The sequence below is a fragment of the Notechis scutatus genome, chromosome 1 (genome assembly GCF_049901735.1).
Source record: "Notechis scutatus isolate UNSWTSFEM ecotype Mainland chromosome 1, rNotScu1.2, whole genome shotgun sequence".
Classification (NCBI taxonomy): Eukaryota; Metazoa; Chordata; class Lepidosauria; order Squamata; family Elapidae; genus Notechis; species Notechis scutatus.
In genome coordinates, this window is record NC_142009.1 from 234,137,289 (window position 1) to 234,149,841 (window position 12,553).

At 37.2% G+C, this 12,553-nt stretch overlaps 1 protein-coding gene across 1 annotated transcript in view; it reads right to left on the bottom strand.

Annotated features, from left to right (window-relative positions):
* The window catches only part of ANO9 (anoctamin 9), a 60,570-nt gene that overhangs the window by 23,028 nt on the left and 24,989 nt on the right, over positions 1 to 12,553 (bottom strand). Inside the window, exons 6-12 of the mRNA XM_026668163.2 lie at positions 10,972 to 11,030; positions 10,503 to 10,585; positions 9,806 to 9,940; positions 7,203 to 7,299; positions 5,384 to 5,444; positions 4,575 to 4,657; positions 2,900 to 3,004 (exon numbers count right to left, since the gene is read on the bottom strand). Coding sequence (XP_026523948.2) covers positions 2,900 to 3,004; positions 4,575 to 4,657; positions 5,384 to 5,444; positions 7,203 to 7,299; positions 9,806 to 9,940; positions 10,503 to 10,585; positions 10,972 to 11,030 — 623 coding nt within the window. The remainder of the gene's footprint in view (positions 1 to 2,899; positions 3,005 to 4,574; positions 4,658 to 5,383; positions 5,445 to 7,202; positions 7,300 to 9,805; positions 9,941 to 10,502; positions 10,586 to 10,971; positions 11,031 to 12,553) is intronic.

Here is a 12,553-nt window from a genome sequence, read left to right on the forward strand (position 1 = left end):
TCATCAAACTATATGTTCCAACAACAACTCCAAAAACAAAACAAAAAGCAGATTACCCATATCAATAAGGAAACTTCAATCCAAAAAGAGATCACTCTGGCGGAAAAACAAATCTGGTCACGTTGCTAATTTCAAAAACCGATACAAAAATTTATGCCACCAGATAAAGACCGAATGCACCAATTACCACATTAAACAAGAGGAAAACCTTCTAAGCACCAATTCCACCCGTGCTTTTTACAATTTTGTAAACAACAAACTAAAAGACTCAAGGTCCATCCCTCCTTGATAGGACCCGATGGTAAAGACTGCAGCGACGACACCATTAAAGCCAACATCTTTAACACATTCTTCGGCTCAGTGTTTGTAAACAGTAATGGATCATGCCCAATGTTTCCTAGCCGTACCACAGATAACAACAATGATCTAATACATATCGATTTTACAGTAGACAACGTTGAAAAGCACTACGCAACCTAAAACCATCTCTATCTATTGGACCGGATGGAATATGTGCCTACTTCTTAAGAAAGCTATCCACTGCCATAGCCAAACCTCTAAGCATAATCTTTGAAAAATCTTTCAGGACCAGCTCCTTGCCCAACCTATGGTTACAAGCCACAGTCATCCCTATCTTCAAAAAGGAGACCCAAGCCTAGTTGAAAATTACAGACCAATCTCCTTATGCTGCGTCACCTGTAAAGTCATGGAATCAATTATTAATCAATCCATCATCCTCCATTTAGAGACAAACAACCTACTCTCCAATAAACAATTTGGTTTCAGAAAAAAACTATCCTGTAATCTGCAACTCTTACACTGCAAAAACATATGGACTACACAACTCGACCAGGGCAAAGCAATAGACGCAATCTACATAGACTTCTGCAAAGCCTTTGATTCAGTGGTACACGACAAACTACTCCTAAAAATAAAATCTTATGGTATCTCTGGACAACTGAATAACTGGATAGAAGCATTCCTGTCAAACAGACAACAAATGGTCAAAATTGGGAACGCCCTATCAAATCCAGTACCTGTCAATAGTGGTGTTCCCCAAGGCAGTGTTCTAGGACCAACTCTCTTCATAATCTACATAAACGACCTTTGCGATCATATCAAGAGCAATTGCGTTCTCTTCGCTGATGATGTAAAGCTGTTCAATACCACAGACAATACTACTACCCTACAAAAAGATCTAGACTATGTATCTGAATGGTCTAACAAATCTCAAATGGCAACTTCAAATCTCAACAAATAAATGCTCTGTCTTACATATTGGTAAAAAAATCAGAAAATAAAATACAAGCTGAATAGTCAAGATCTTGTTGATGACCCAAGCTCTGTAAAGGACCTGGGAATACTCACCTCTAATGATCTAAGTGCTAGAGCCCACTGCAACTACATAGCCAAAAAGGCATTAAGAGTTGTTAACCTAATCCTACGTTGCTTTTTCTCTGGTAATATCTCACTACTAACCAGAGCATACAAAACATTTGCTAGACCAATACTCGAATACAGTTCATCAGTCTGGAATCCTTATCACGTATGTGATATTAACACAATTGAGAAAGTCCAGAAGTATTTCACAAGAAGAGTTCTCCACTCTTCTACCCGTTGTAGAATACCTTATGCCACCAGACTCGAAATTCTAAAACTAGAAAACCTCGAATTACGCCGTCTTCGGTCCGACTTAAGCATGGTATATAAAATCATACATTGCAATGTCCTACCTGTCAATGAATACTTCAGCTTTAACCATAACAACACAAGAGCACACAACAGATACAAACTCAAAGTAAACCGCACCAAACTTGATTGCAGGAAATACGACTTCAGCAATAGAGTGGTCAATGTCTGGAATACTCTACCCGACTCTGTAGTCTCTTCCCCAAACCCCAAAAACTTTAACCTTAGACTGTCTACTATTGACCTCACCCCTTTCCTAAGAGGTCTGTAGGGGCGTGCATAAGCGCCACCAACGTGCCTACCGTCCCTGTCCTATTGTTTCTCTTATTCTTTTATTTTTCTTATATGTACCCATTTCATATATTCACAACTATGTATACACTTGTACTTATTATCTTGTAAACAATTGACAAATCAAATAAATAAATAAAATAAATAAATAAATGTTTTTCTTTTAAAGAAAGCCATTTCTTCTTTTGATAGCAAGAACTAGCCTTTCCAACAACTAAACAATAGGGAGCATATTCTGGAAGTCTTTAAATACTTACAAGTATATTAAGATACAGACTCAATTGGGAAATTGGGTGATGTAGCCGATAAATTTGCCACTTGTGGAATATTATGTAGAATCAATGCTTTCTGGATTCAATTTTCACATCAAATCCATGTCTTTTATTGTTTGATCACTTGCTTTCTATCACATACACTGAATGTATGTATTATTTGTTTCTATAGTCTATTAAAAATTTTGATATTTCCCACCCTTAATAAACCTTTATGCTTTGCCTGAATTACTTAAGTGATTCATATTTTCAGGTTTGCAAAAAAGCCCCATTGCAAAAGTAAACTTGTTTTCTCTCCCAAATTCAGGCAGTAGATATTCACTCCACACAAACTCAGTGCCTAAATTTTGAGGCAACACTTGTATCTTACTCACATATGCCATTGGTGTCCAGCTAGCATATTCTTTCACAATAAGAGGTAAAGATCAGGAAAAAAATGTCATGCATGTTTTGCCTATTATATAGGCAAATATAACATTGCTTATTTTTATTTTTTAGAAATAAAAAAATCTTTTGAAATGCCTTTTCATTTATAGGAATCTCTTCTAATTATACTCCAAAGGTGTAGTATTTTTCTTAAATATGTACCATTAATAAACATTCAAAATAAATATGAAAAGTACATTAGGAAAACAGTATCCACGTACCATAACAAGAGCTAAAATAAGCACAATTATACTGCGGATATATGAATGCTGATACTCCTCAGAGGTATTTTCAGGGTTATTGATGAGTTCCAAAGCCAATTCCTCCTACAGAAAGAAGTATAGTCACACTTAGCAACTTCTTGTTAAGGTTTCCATTTGTATTAAAGATGGGAAGAAAACATCATTATTTGTTCTGTTCAGGAAAGGGACTACAAGGAAGAAAGTTTTATTAATACTACAACTTCTGACTCTTAGCTTTTTCATTCCTACCAATTTTGTGATCCCAGTGGTAATAGTAATCACACTTTTCTTAAATGCCTGAAGGCTTTAAAATTCTGAGGTTATTAAAGCGAGAAGAGATTTTTCCCCCCTTTATTCCAATTTTATTTCCTGATGGTCTCTTGTAGTCAATGAGACTTGGCTTTAAGATAATGCTTGAAATCAGTGTTTGAATTAGGGCAATACTGTATTTCAGGGACAAATTCTGGATTTTTAAAAAATGTGTATAATCAGCAGCAACATACTAAATGATTAGTTTGCCATTTACTTTTGCCCCTTCCCCAATTCTGCAGTAAAGCAAAAATCCATGGTGAAATTAGGGGTGAGAGCTTTGGAGGGGCACTGGTTAGAATGGAATATTGCAGGCTAACTCTGCTCACTGCCAGGAGTTCGATCCTGACAGGCTCAAGGTTGATTCAGCCTTCCATACTTCTGAGGTCATTATAACTATGACCCAAATTGGTGGAGGCAATATCCTGACTTTGTAAACCTCTTAGACAGAGCTGTAAAGCACTATGAAGCACTTTATAAGGCTTATTGGTATTGTTATTGCGTTCAGCTGCACTAATAAGAATATTATGATTATAAGGACTGGCCTATGCAGCCTAAATTCTAACCTCTACTGTATGTGAAAGCATATTAGCTATCCCTGTAAATTATCCTCAGAATCTAACAGAAGCAATCAAATAATTCAGCAATTGTGAAACTATCATAATGTGGTAAGCAAAAGTCTGTTCCTTAGGGTTAACTGTGGGTAAACTATAGATGTGAGAGAATTGGATTAAAATATGCAAAACAATTGCATAAAAAGACAGAAATGGAACAGAAAGCAATTGGGCTGCAAAAATATTCCCAGACAGATGAAACAAAAAAAGGCAAATGCTTCCTATTTTTGTACCTTTTCCTGGAAATGCCAGAGACAGATCTTTCTATATGCAAATAAGTGCTCTGCTTCTACTACTATCTTAATAGCATCATAAATCAAGGATTGAACACGTGAAGCTATTTTATATAGTGTTACACAATTGTCCCAAATAATAAAATGCTCTCTTTCAGAGATCTGAGACTGTTTTATTTAGATGATAGGATACAGCTAAAAGCAAGGCCCATGGAATCTCTTTGAGCATTTGGAACATGTAAACATGGATTGGTTTAATTTAATTTCAGTTATTAGTATTAGTATTTAGTATTAGTATTTGCCTAAAAAATCGCTGACTCTGGGTCTAAGATACAAGCAGAAGTTTTATCTTTGTTTTATTTTACTTTTTGCAACACGGGTTAGACATCAGCACCTGTGTAGTAGCTGTACTTGTACTAAAACTATTACAGAGGAGGTTTTTCTTGCCACCAGAGATATTAAGAATATTCTTATGTACGAGAAAAGAACTGGCCTTACCTCTTCTTCATCCCATGGATACATATTCCAAAGATTGACTTTTTTAGCTCTGTATCTCTTCCATAGCTCCAAAAATAAAGTGGCTGTACATTAAAGATAAATAAGATAAAGAGGGATGAGGGAACAAGGGAGCAAGGCAGTGAGCAAGGAAGGAGGGAAAGAGAGAGACAGAGATAGCAAAAACATCATTTTCAATCTCTTGCATGAATCCTCCAGTATTCTGCATAGTACAGAGCAATTCATTTTATAAAATGTATAGAAGGCGTTTAAGAGCTACCACAACTCTGCTTATAAAAGCTATACCAAGATCTGTGCCTAATGCACAGAGTTGATTGCAAGGTAACCTAGTACACTTCTCCAAGTTCCATGGAATACATTTAAAACAAAACAGTAGCTATTACTTTCAAAAAGTATATTAGGGTATATAAAGATAATGTTTCCTTTGAATCAAGCTTTATGCCTTTGGTCATATGGCCATATGGAAGTGGCTTGCTATTCATATCCTCTTGCCTTTAAAAGAAAAAAAATATTTAAAAAAATATTTTATATTAAAATATAATATCATCTATGTGACTGCCTTGGTATTTCCCAGTGGTCTCCTATCCAACTACTGCCCAGGTCTATTGAGTCAGCCAAAGTATGCAGAGGATATATATTTCTAAGGGAACATTAAGAATATAATGGAACATATACAAACATACACAAAATATTTTGGCAATGAAGAGGAGAAAGGATTGTTCCGTGGACAGAAAAGAGCTTATATTTAAAAAAAAAACAGCATTCCTCATTAAACCAATCCGCATGCTTACCCCAGACAGTCATGAGCATTGCGAACAGAGCTGTCCCTACATTGTCAACCATATGGTTGATCTAAACGGTTAAAAAAAAAGAGGAGAGTTAAATCACTAGAGTTCTTTGAAAACAGTGTGTAGCTTTTTTTCACAATTTTGCTTTTTGTCATTCTGCTTTCTTTGATCACATATGCCCCCCTTCCCTTGTGAACATGGATGGATGGGCCATTCAACTATGATACAGATCATAAAGACATCATAAATTCTTTTCTTATATTTAAGTGAAATGTAACTGTAAGTGGTGTTCATTATTTCTGGTTCTAGTTCCTATAGCAGCGGAAAATTCATTCCTATTCATCTTCCTCATGGCACCTTTTTACATACATAGAATAGAATGAGTGAAAGCACCTTCCAGGTCTTCTAGTATAGGAGAACCTATACCATTTCATGAATACATGAATACAAATATAATGTCATCCCTTTAGTCTTAATTTTTTTCAGACTAACCACCCCACGTTCCTTCAGCTTCTCCGTTTAGGGTATCCCCTCAAATCCCTTCTAGCAGCTGCTTCACAGAGTTGCCTCATGTTCAGCTTGTCCACCTCTCTCCAATATAGCATTTCAAAGCCACACATTCTCTATCTTAGATGTGTGCCCCACATTTTTCCTTTCTAAATACAAAACCTTACAATTCTCCCTTTTATAGGATATCTTGATCTCTCAGACCAGATTTTCCAAACTGTCCAGTTTAGACTGAAATCTCATTCTCTTATTCTGAGTGCTAGCTTGACCTTCCAATTTTCTGTCATTCCCAATTATGATAAACAGCCAATCAATGCCTTTATAGCGAGGTCATTAAATTGTAATGTTGAGTAATACTGGTCCCAACATAATTGGCTACGTCTCCCCAATTCAATGTAAAGTCCCTAATTCTTATTGTGTGAGTATGTTAGCTCGCCAGTTGTGGATCCCCTGAGCTGTCATGGCATCTAAATTACTCCTTAACAGCCTGGCAGTGAGAATGTCATGTGGAAACTTGTCAAAACTTTTCCTGAAACTGAGGCTGATTAACATCCCTAGCGGTCACTTTGTCCACTAAAGGGAAGTCTCTTTTTATCTATTTTGGACAAAGTAATGCTGATTTCTAGCAATCATGGCTAACTTCAAGATATTTTTGAAGGAGCATTTGAGAGTCAAGCTAAAGACTATACATTAAAATTCCTCAAAACACTCGTGGAACTATGTGGTGTCAAATTAAGCAACTACCCCCTTTATAAATGTCTATTTATTTATTCATTCTTTTATTTATTTTTCAAATTTATATAGTGCCCATCTGACAAATCAAATGACTCTTGATTTGACAAGGGAAACGGAACTCTCAGTTTAGCCATAAAATATTTAGATGCCCCACGTCTGTTGATCAGGTGGGAAAAGATGCTGGGAGGCAAGCCAAAAACAAAGGAAGTAACTCCAAGGGTTACTTCAACTCCCTACTTTCATGGGAATATGATTCTTTGTTCTTTCAGAATTCCATTGCCTTTTTAGTCCTGCCCCATTCTCTGGTAGTTGTGCTCTGAGGGCCTCACTCACCTCAGTATTGAAGGCTGATACCATTGGGACCATTTTTTTTCTCTATCTCTTTATGTAAGAAGACCACATTTGCTATTCTCTGGTCCCCTGGCTCTTCCCTAGTTCTTGCAAGCAGATCAAAATATACTTTTCTGCAGCCTCCACTGAGAAAGCATAACTACCTGTGGATATTCTGTTTCTTGGATAGCAGAAGTACTAGAATCATAAGATCACCACAAGAGATAAGTGAGATATTTTATGTGCTTGCCTTGGCATATGTGCAAGTGTCTGATAAAATCCAAAACGGGCACTTCTGGTCACAGAGTGGACACATGATGGTAGTGTTGGCCTCACAGATTTCTTTACTAAATCAGAGAGATAACAAAATTGGACATTTACTGGTTTATTATCCCCACAATTCAGTAACAGGGCACAGCCAAAACAGTGCCTAAACAAGTTGATATTGGTTGTCCTTGACATGCTCATCTGTTCCATCCCTGCAAAATTTCATAAATGGTGATCAATTGCTCTACTTGTTACATTTTTTGAAACATAGTACATCAATATTATGGCAGAAGTAATAACATATTCCTGGTCAGTTTGGATAACTACCATTTAAGCGTATTTATAGGCTTCCCTTAAGGAATTCCCTCTCCCAAAATAGTTCAGGGCTCACAATGTGTTAAAAATCTAAAAGTCACTCATGCTATTATTAGAAACCATCTAAAACACAAAAACATCAGAAATGTAATAATGGTTATAAAAGAGTATTTGAAGAAAATCTTATAATTATAAAAACAAAAAGAAATCAAAGTGTCATTATAACCAAAGCAGGACAAACTGCAATAGTTTGATGATATTTAAGTAATAATGTGGTACGAAACAATCCTAGGGAGAAAAAGGTGGGTTGTTAGGTTAGCCAACTGCAAAAAATCCTGCAATTATTAGATTGTACCACTCTTCAGAGTGCAAAGGAAGTATGATATCATCTCTACGGATGCATGGAATGAGATCACACATATACACACATGTGATTCAGAGGTCAAATCTTTTGTCACTTTGTGTCCTTGTCACATAAATATCAAGTTGTCAATATACCATATTCTTTATCCAGCATTAAAGTGGGAAAGTTCTCCAGAACTTTGAGAATGGGTCTAATTGTTGACCTTCCTTGCAGGCAATGATTGCCTACATTATACTGTCAAGATCCATAATTTCATACCAGGTAAGATCTGCCCAACCATAAAGTGCCACTTTGGAAAAGACTCTCTCAAGCCAAACCTAATTCCTGGTGACTTCATAAACAAGTCCATGTAGGGTGTTTGATTTTTTTTTTCAAAAATAAGAAATGAATTCACCATCTTCTTCTGGGATATTTTTTCAGTTTCCCAGGTCAGCCTACAGTCCTAGGATTTCTTGGATGTTTCCTACCCAAGTATTATCCAGATCTGGCCTTGCTTCGCTTTTTGAGACTATGTATTTTTATTTGGAATCAATCAACAAATGAGTACTGGTCAGAGGAAGTGATGGGTGTTGTTACCAACTTATGAGCCAACCTAGAAGCTCAGAAAAAATTCCAGAGCACTTTCCCATAACAGGTCTGTTCATGATGAAATGTATATGGCTTCCAGGAAAAAAGTGGTGCAGTCTTTGCTCAACCAGAGAAACCCTGCATGTTTTCTATTGGAAAAAAATATTCAGAAACACAATCATAAAATTGAACTATACAGTATGACATTCTACACTAAGCAAAAAGGATGTCACATCCAACTGAACAACTGAGTAGCATTTGAATCTCCCGATGGCTGGCAGAAACATCATATATGTCATAATACAGATTTACAGGCAAGATAGTCCTTGTTATTTTGACAATGGATCCTTCAACATCCAGACCACACCCATGGCTTCTCTGGTTGTGCAAAGCCTGTGCCATTTTTTTCCCCTGGAACCTTTTGTATCATCCATAGAAGCTAGTGTCATTGACATGCCAGGAAAAACTAGTGACTATCAGATGCAGCAGTTTCTTTATTTGATTGGTTGTATTCTCCCCTTTCAAAACTGCAGCAGGATTGCAGACAATATTCAAGGAATTAAACTTGATTTTCTGTAAGTTCATCCAACATCCCCCAGGATGTTGTTTTATTGGATAAATATTAGGAAATACTTAATCTAATATTTCTATCATCTGTTTCTTTGCTTAGTACACCTCATATAATATCACTTCTTCAAGTGCGTGCTCTTAATAACTCTTCTTTCCCATCTGCTCCTCATATTGGTTATGGGCCTTTCTTTAGTTCCAGATTTCCATGGCATACTTGAATGGGTCCACATAGAGCAAAAAAATCTGACAAATGATTCTGCCTCTTTTCAAACTGCTTGTATCCACACAGGAAGGCAACAACTGGGAAAGATTCCTCCAGAATTACCGGTGGACTGGCTTCTCCTTCCCAGTGTTACTCTTGAATTGGTTCCAGTCCATAATAAAAAGAACGTTGCATGAGGGGTGAGGAACAAGGAACAAGTAACCATGCAGTCGGCATGCTGAGGAATATTTGGAATTGTTTCAACACCTGCCTGCTCTTGACAGGAGAGGTCCAATGTGGGTACATGACTGGCTTTATAGATTGGAGGATCCACCAATCCGTTAGAGGAAAAAGGAAGTGGAGGAAGAAGAAATATAAAGAGGAGAAAGCTGTAGCCTGCTCAAAATCATTGTTCCCTTCTCCAGATGCCTCAGATGCCTGTTCACTGCAGGAAGCAATGCCAAAAGACCAACAGAGTGGCTTCCCTTTCTAAACATTCAAAGGTGGCCGCATTCTTCATCCTCATCATCGCTCTGCCATATTCTCGCAAGCAAATAGAGTAACTCACCTGATCTGACTGGAACTGAAGCTGAGGAAGCCATAGATGAAAAGAATACAGCCAGGCACAGCAGCTATTAACAGGACACCTGTATACCAGCCCAGCCAAGCATAATAAAGAGCAATTTTCTCCCCAAAATATGTTCTGAAAAGGAAAGAGTATACCTTGAAAGAATTGTCCAAATAACATTGCTTGCCTTGACATAAATCCTCTAGCTCTGGATCTGAAAGAACTTCCACTAAATGAAGACGTTTCCAAGCCAATACCTTATTTTACAAAAGCAGTTCAATGGAAGCTAGTCACAGAGGCAAAAAAAGAGTAGCAGATTGCACTGAACATTGGCGAAATCCAGTGATTCCATTTCCAAGCACTGGATTATTAAAGCATGTTCAAAAATTGAGCGGCACTAGCAAGAGCTATAGCAGGGTTAAATCTTGGGATCAGATCAGTGAAATATCAAAGAACCATCTCTTCTTCAAGGGAAGCAGATTGTTAACTGAAGTGCATGACATCATGTGACAGCATGATCTCAATTCAGAAACAAAACAAAGAATACAATTTCAATCTTATTTAAATGTTCCTTTGCCCTTTAGATAAGGAAATAGGACACATAAAGCTATTTAAATTAACACAATGGTATTTTTATTATAGTAATTTCACATTTCAAAGCATCCTCATCAAAGTTTCCAAATCCTCTGTCCTTTACCTGATTTCTCCAATTGGTTGCTTGCAAAAGAGTTTTCTCCACTGAGCCCAATTCATTTTCAGAAAACTACCCAGATTTTCTCTCTAGATAAAAATAATGCAATTAAACATGTTAAAACTGGAAGATGATATATTCTATAAACAATTTTACAGTCCTGAGCAATCAATACCCACAAGATGCTGAATAGATATATACAGACACAGTTGTCAAACAAAGCTTTTCTTCTACTGATTATATTAATGCATTGCAAATATATTTTCTGACATTTATTTTAGCCTCTTCTTCTAATTAAATACCAGTGAAGCTTCTCTTACCACCACTATCCCAATACACAGAGCAACTTGTAATGGTGTATCTCTCTGGATCCAAGAATCAAGACAAAAGACTCGACTCCACTCTTCAATCTAAGCTCACATCTGCTATTTAATTTAACAACTGTATTCGTCAGCTTTAGGTTGGACTTCCTCACCTCATGTAAAGGAAATGCAGTTTCAAACACTTTCTTCTTTATCAGGTCATGAAGATTCTCTAGTAGCAAAAGAGAAACAAGATCAAGACCTTTCCCTCCCCCCAAAATGAAGTTCTGCCAGGATATTTCTTTCAGACACTTAAGTGAGTATCTTTACAAAGCCTGGCAGGTAAATGTCTCCTTGAAGCATATATATCTCAAAGCAGCATCTATGTATATTAGAATGTGGATGACAATTAAGGATAATGATAATTCTTCTGTTACTCATTCATTTGATAAACATTCTTCCTTCTAGGGCTAATGTAGTATTTGAGCTAAATAAACAATTCACAAAAATTGATTAAACTAAAATAAGGTACCCCGGCCTTTTCTAGGGCAAACTACAAAACCTCATGGCTATTTGAACAGATTGTTTTAACTTATTTTTAATTCTGGATATAAACAGCTTTCCTCCTGGTCCTTTAAAAGCTAATTCCATAGTAATGATCTGGTTTGCTTGTTCAGATGGTCTAAATATCTCGTTCAAAAACCAGGTTTGCATTATTTGTCAATTCTCAGGTGATGACAAAAGAAATTACTTTTGCCCAAATGGGGCTGTTGAGTCAGCGGTGCGTATAACCACATCATTGGGGGGAAGAAGCAGACTGAATTATCTGACTTGTGCCTTAGGGGGAGAAACTGGATTACTGCAAGCTAAATCATTTATATCTGCCTTTGAAAAGAGTTTGGAAACTTCCGATGATTTAAAAGACCACTGGCACCAGCTTTAAAAACAGGTTAATGTGATCTGTATTCTAGCTCCACGCTGTTGCCTGAATATTCTCAGGTGTAATTTACCAGTCTTCAGTATTAAAGCCCTAAATCAGAAGATGGAGAACCTGCAGTCCACAGATGACAAATCATCCTGTTGCCCTCAATCATTAGCTCTGCTGATTGGGAGGGAGTGATAAGAGTTGTGGCCTCCAAAAACAGGAAATGACAGGCAGGCTTTAAAAATAAAGGCAGGGATTTATTTATTTGATTTACATTCCATCTTTTGTACAGGAGCTCAAGGTGGCATATACATTGTACACTCCTCCTGTTTGCCTCCACAGAGGGAAGGGCTGAAAGGGATTGAACTGGCTCCAAATCACCCAATAAGCTTCCATGGCAGAGTGGGGATTACAAACACGGCTCTCCCTGTTCCTAGTGTAACACCTTAACTACTACATCACACTCGCTCTCCAGGTAGGTAACTGGTTTGGAGTTTCTCCTTGCCCCGGAACTTCAGTTAAAAAGAGCCAAACAGCAAGCAAATCTGTGCGTGTTTCCCTCCACTCCAGTAGCAAACCTGACCCTGACACCCACCCACCCACCCCTCCACAGGAGCTGCAGCAAAGAAATGACACAAGAAAAAGAACATAGGGAGTATTCTTTCTGCATCTCAAAGGTTTGAACAGTCATTAGATGACAATCCAGGAGTTTTGTATACTGTACAAAATGTTTTCTGTAACAAAGCATGAGTTATTCCTGAGTGGAATTTGAACCTTGTCATCCTACAAACACTGCCTCCAATCTGCCACACTGCAATTACAAATGAAAC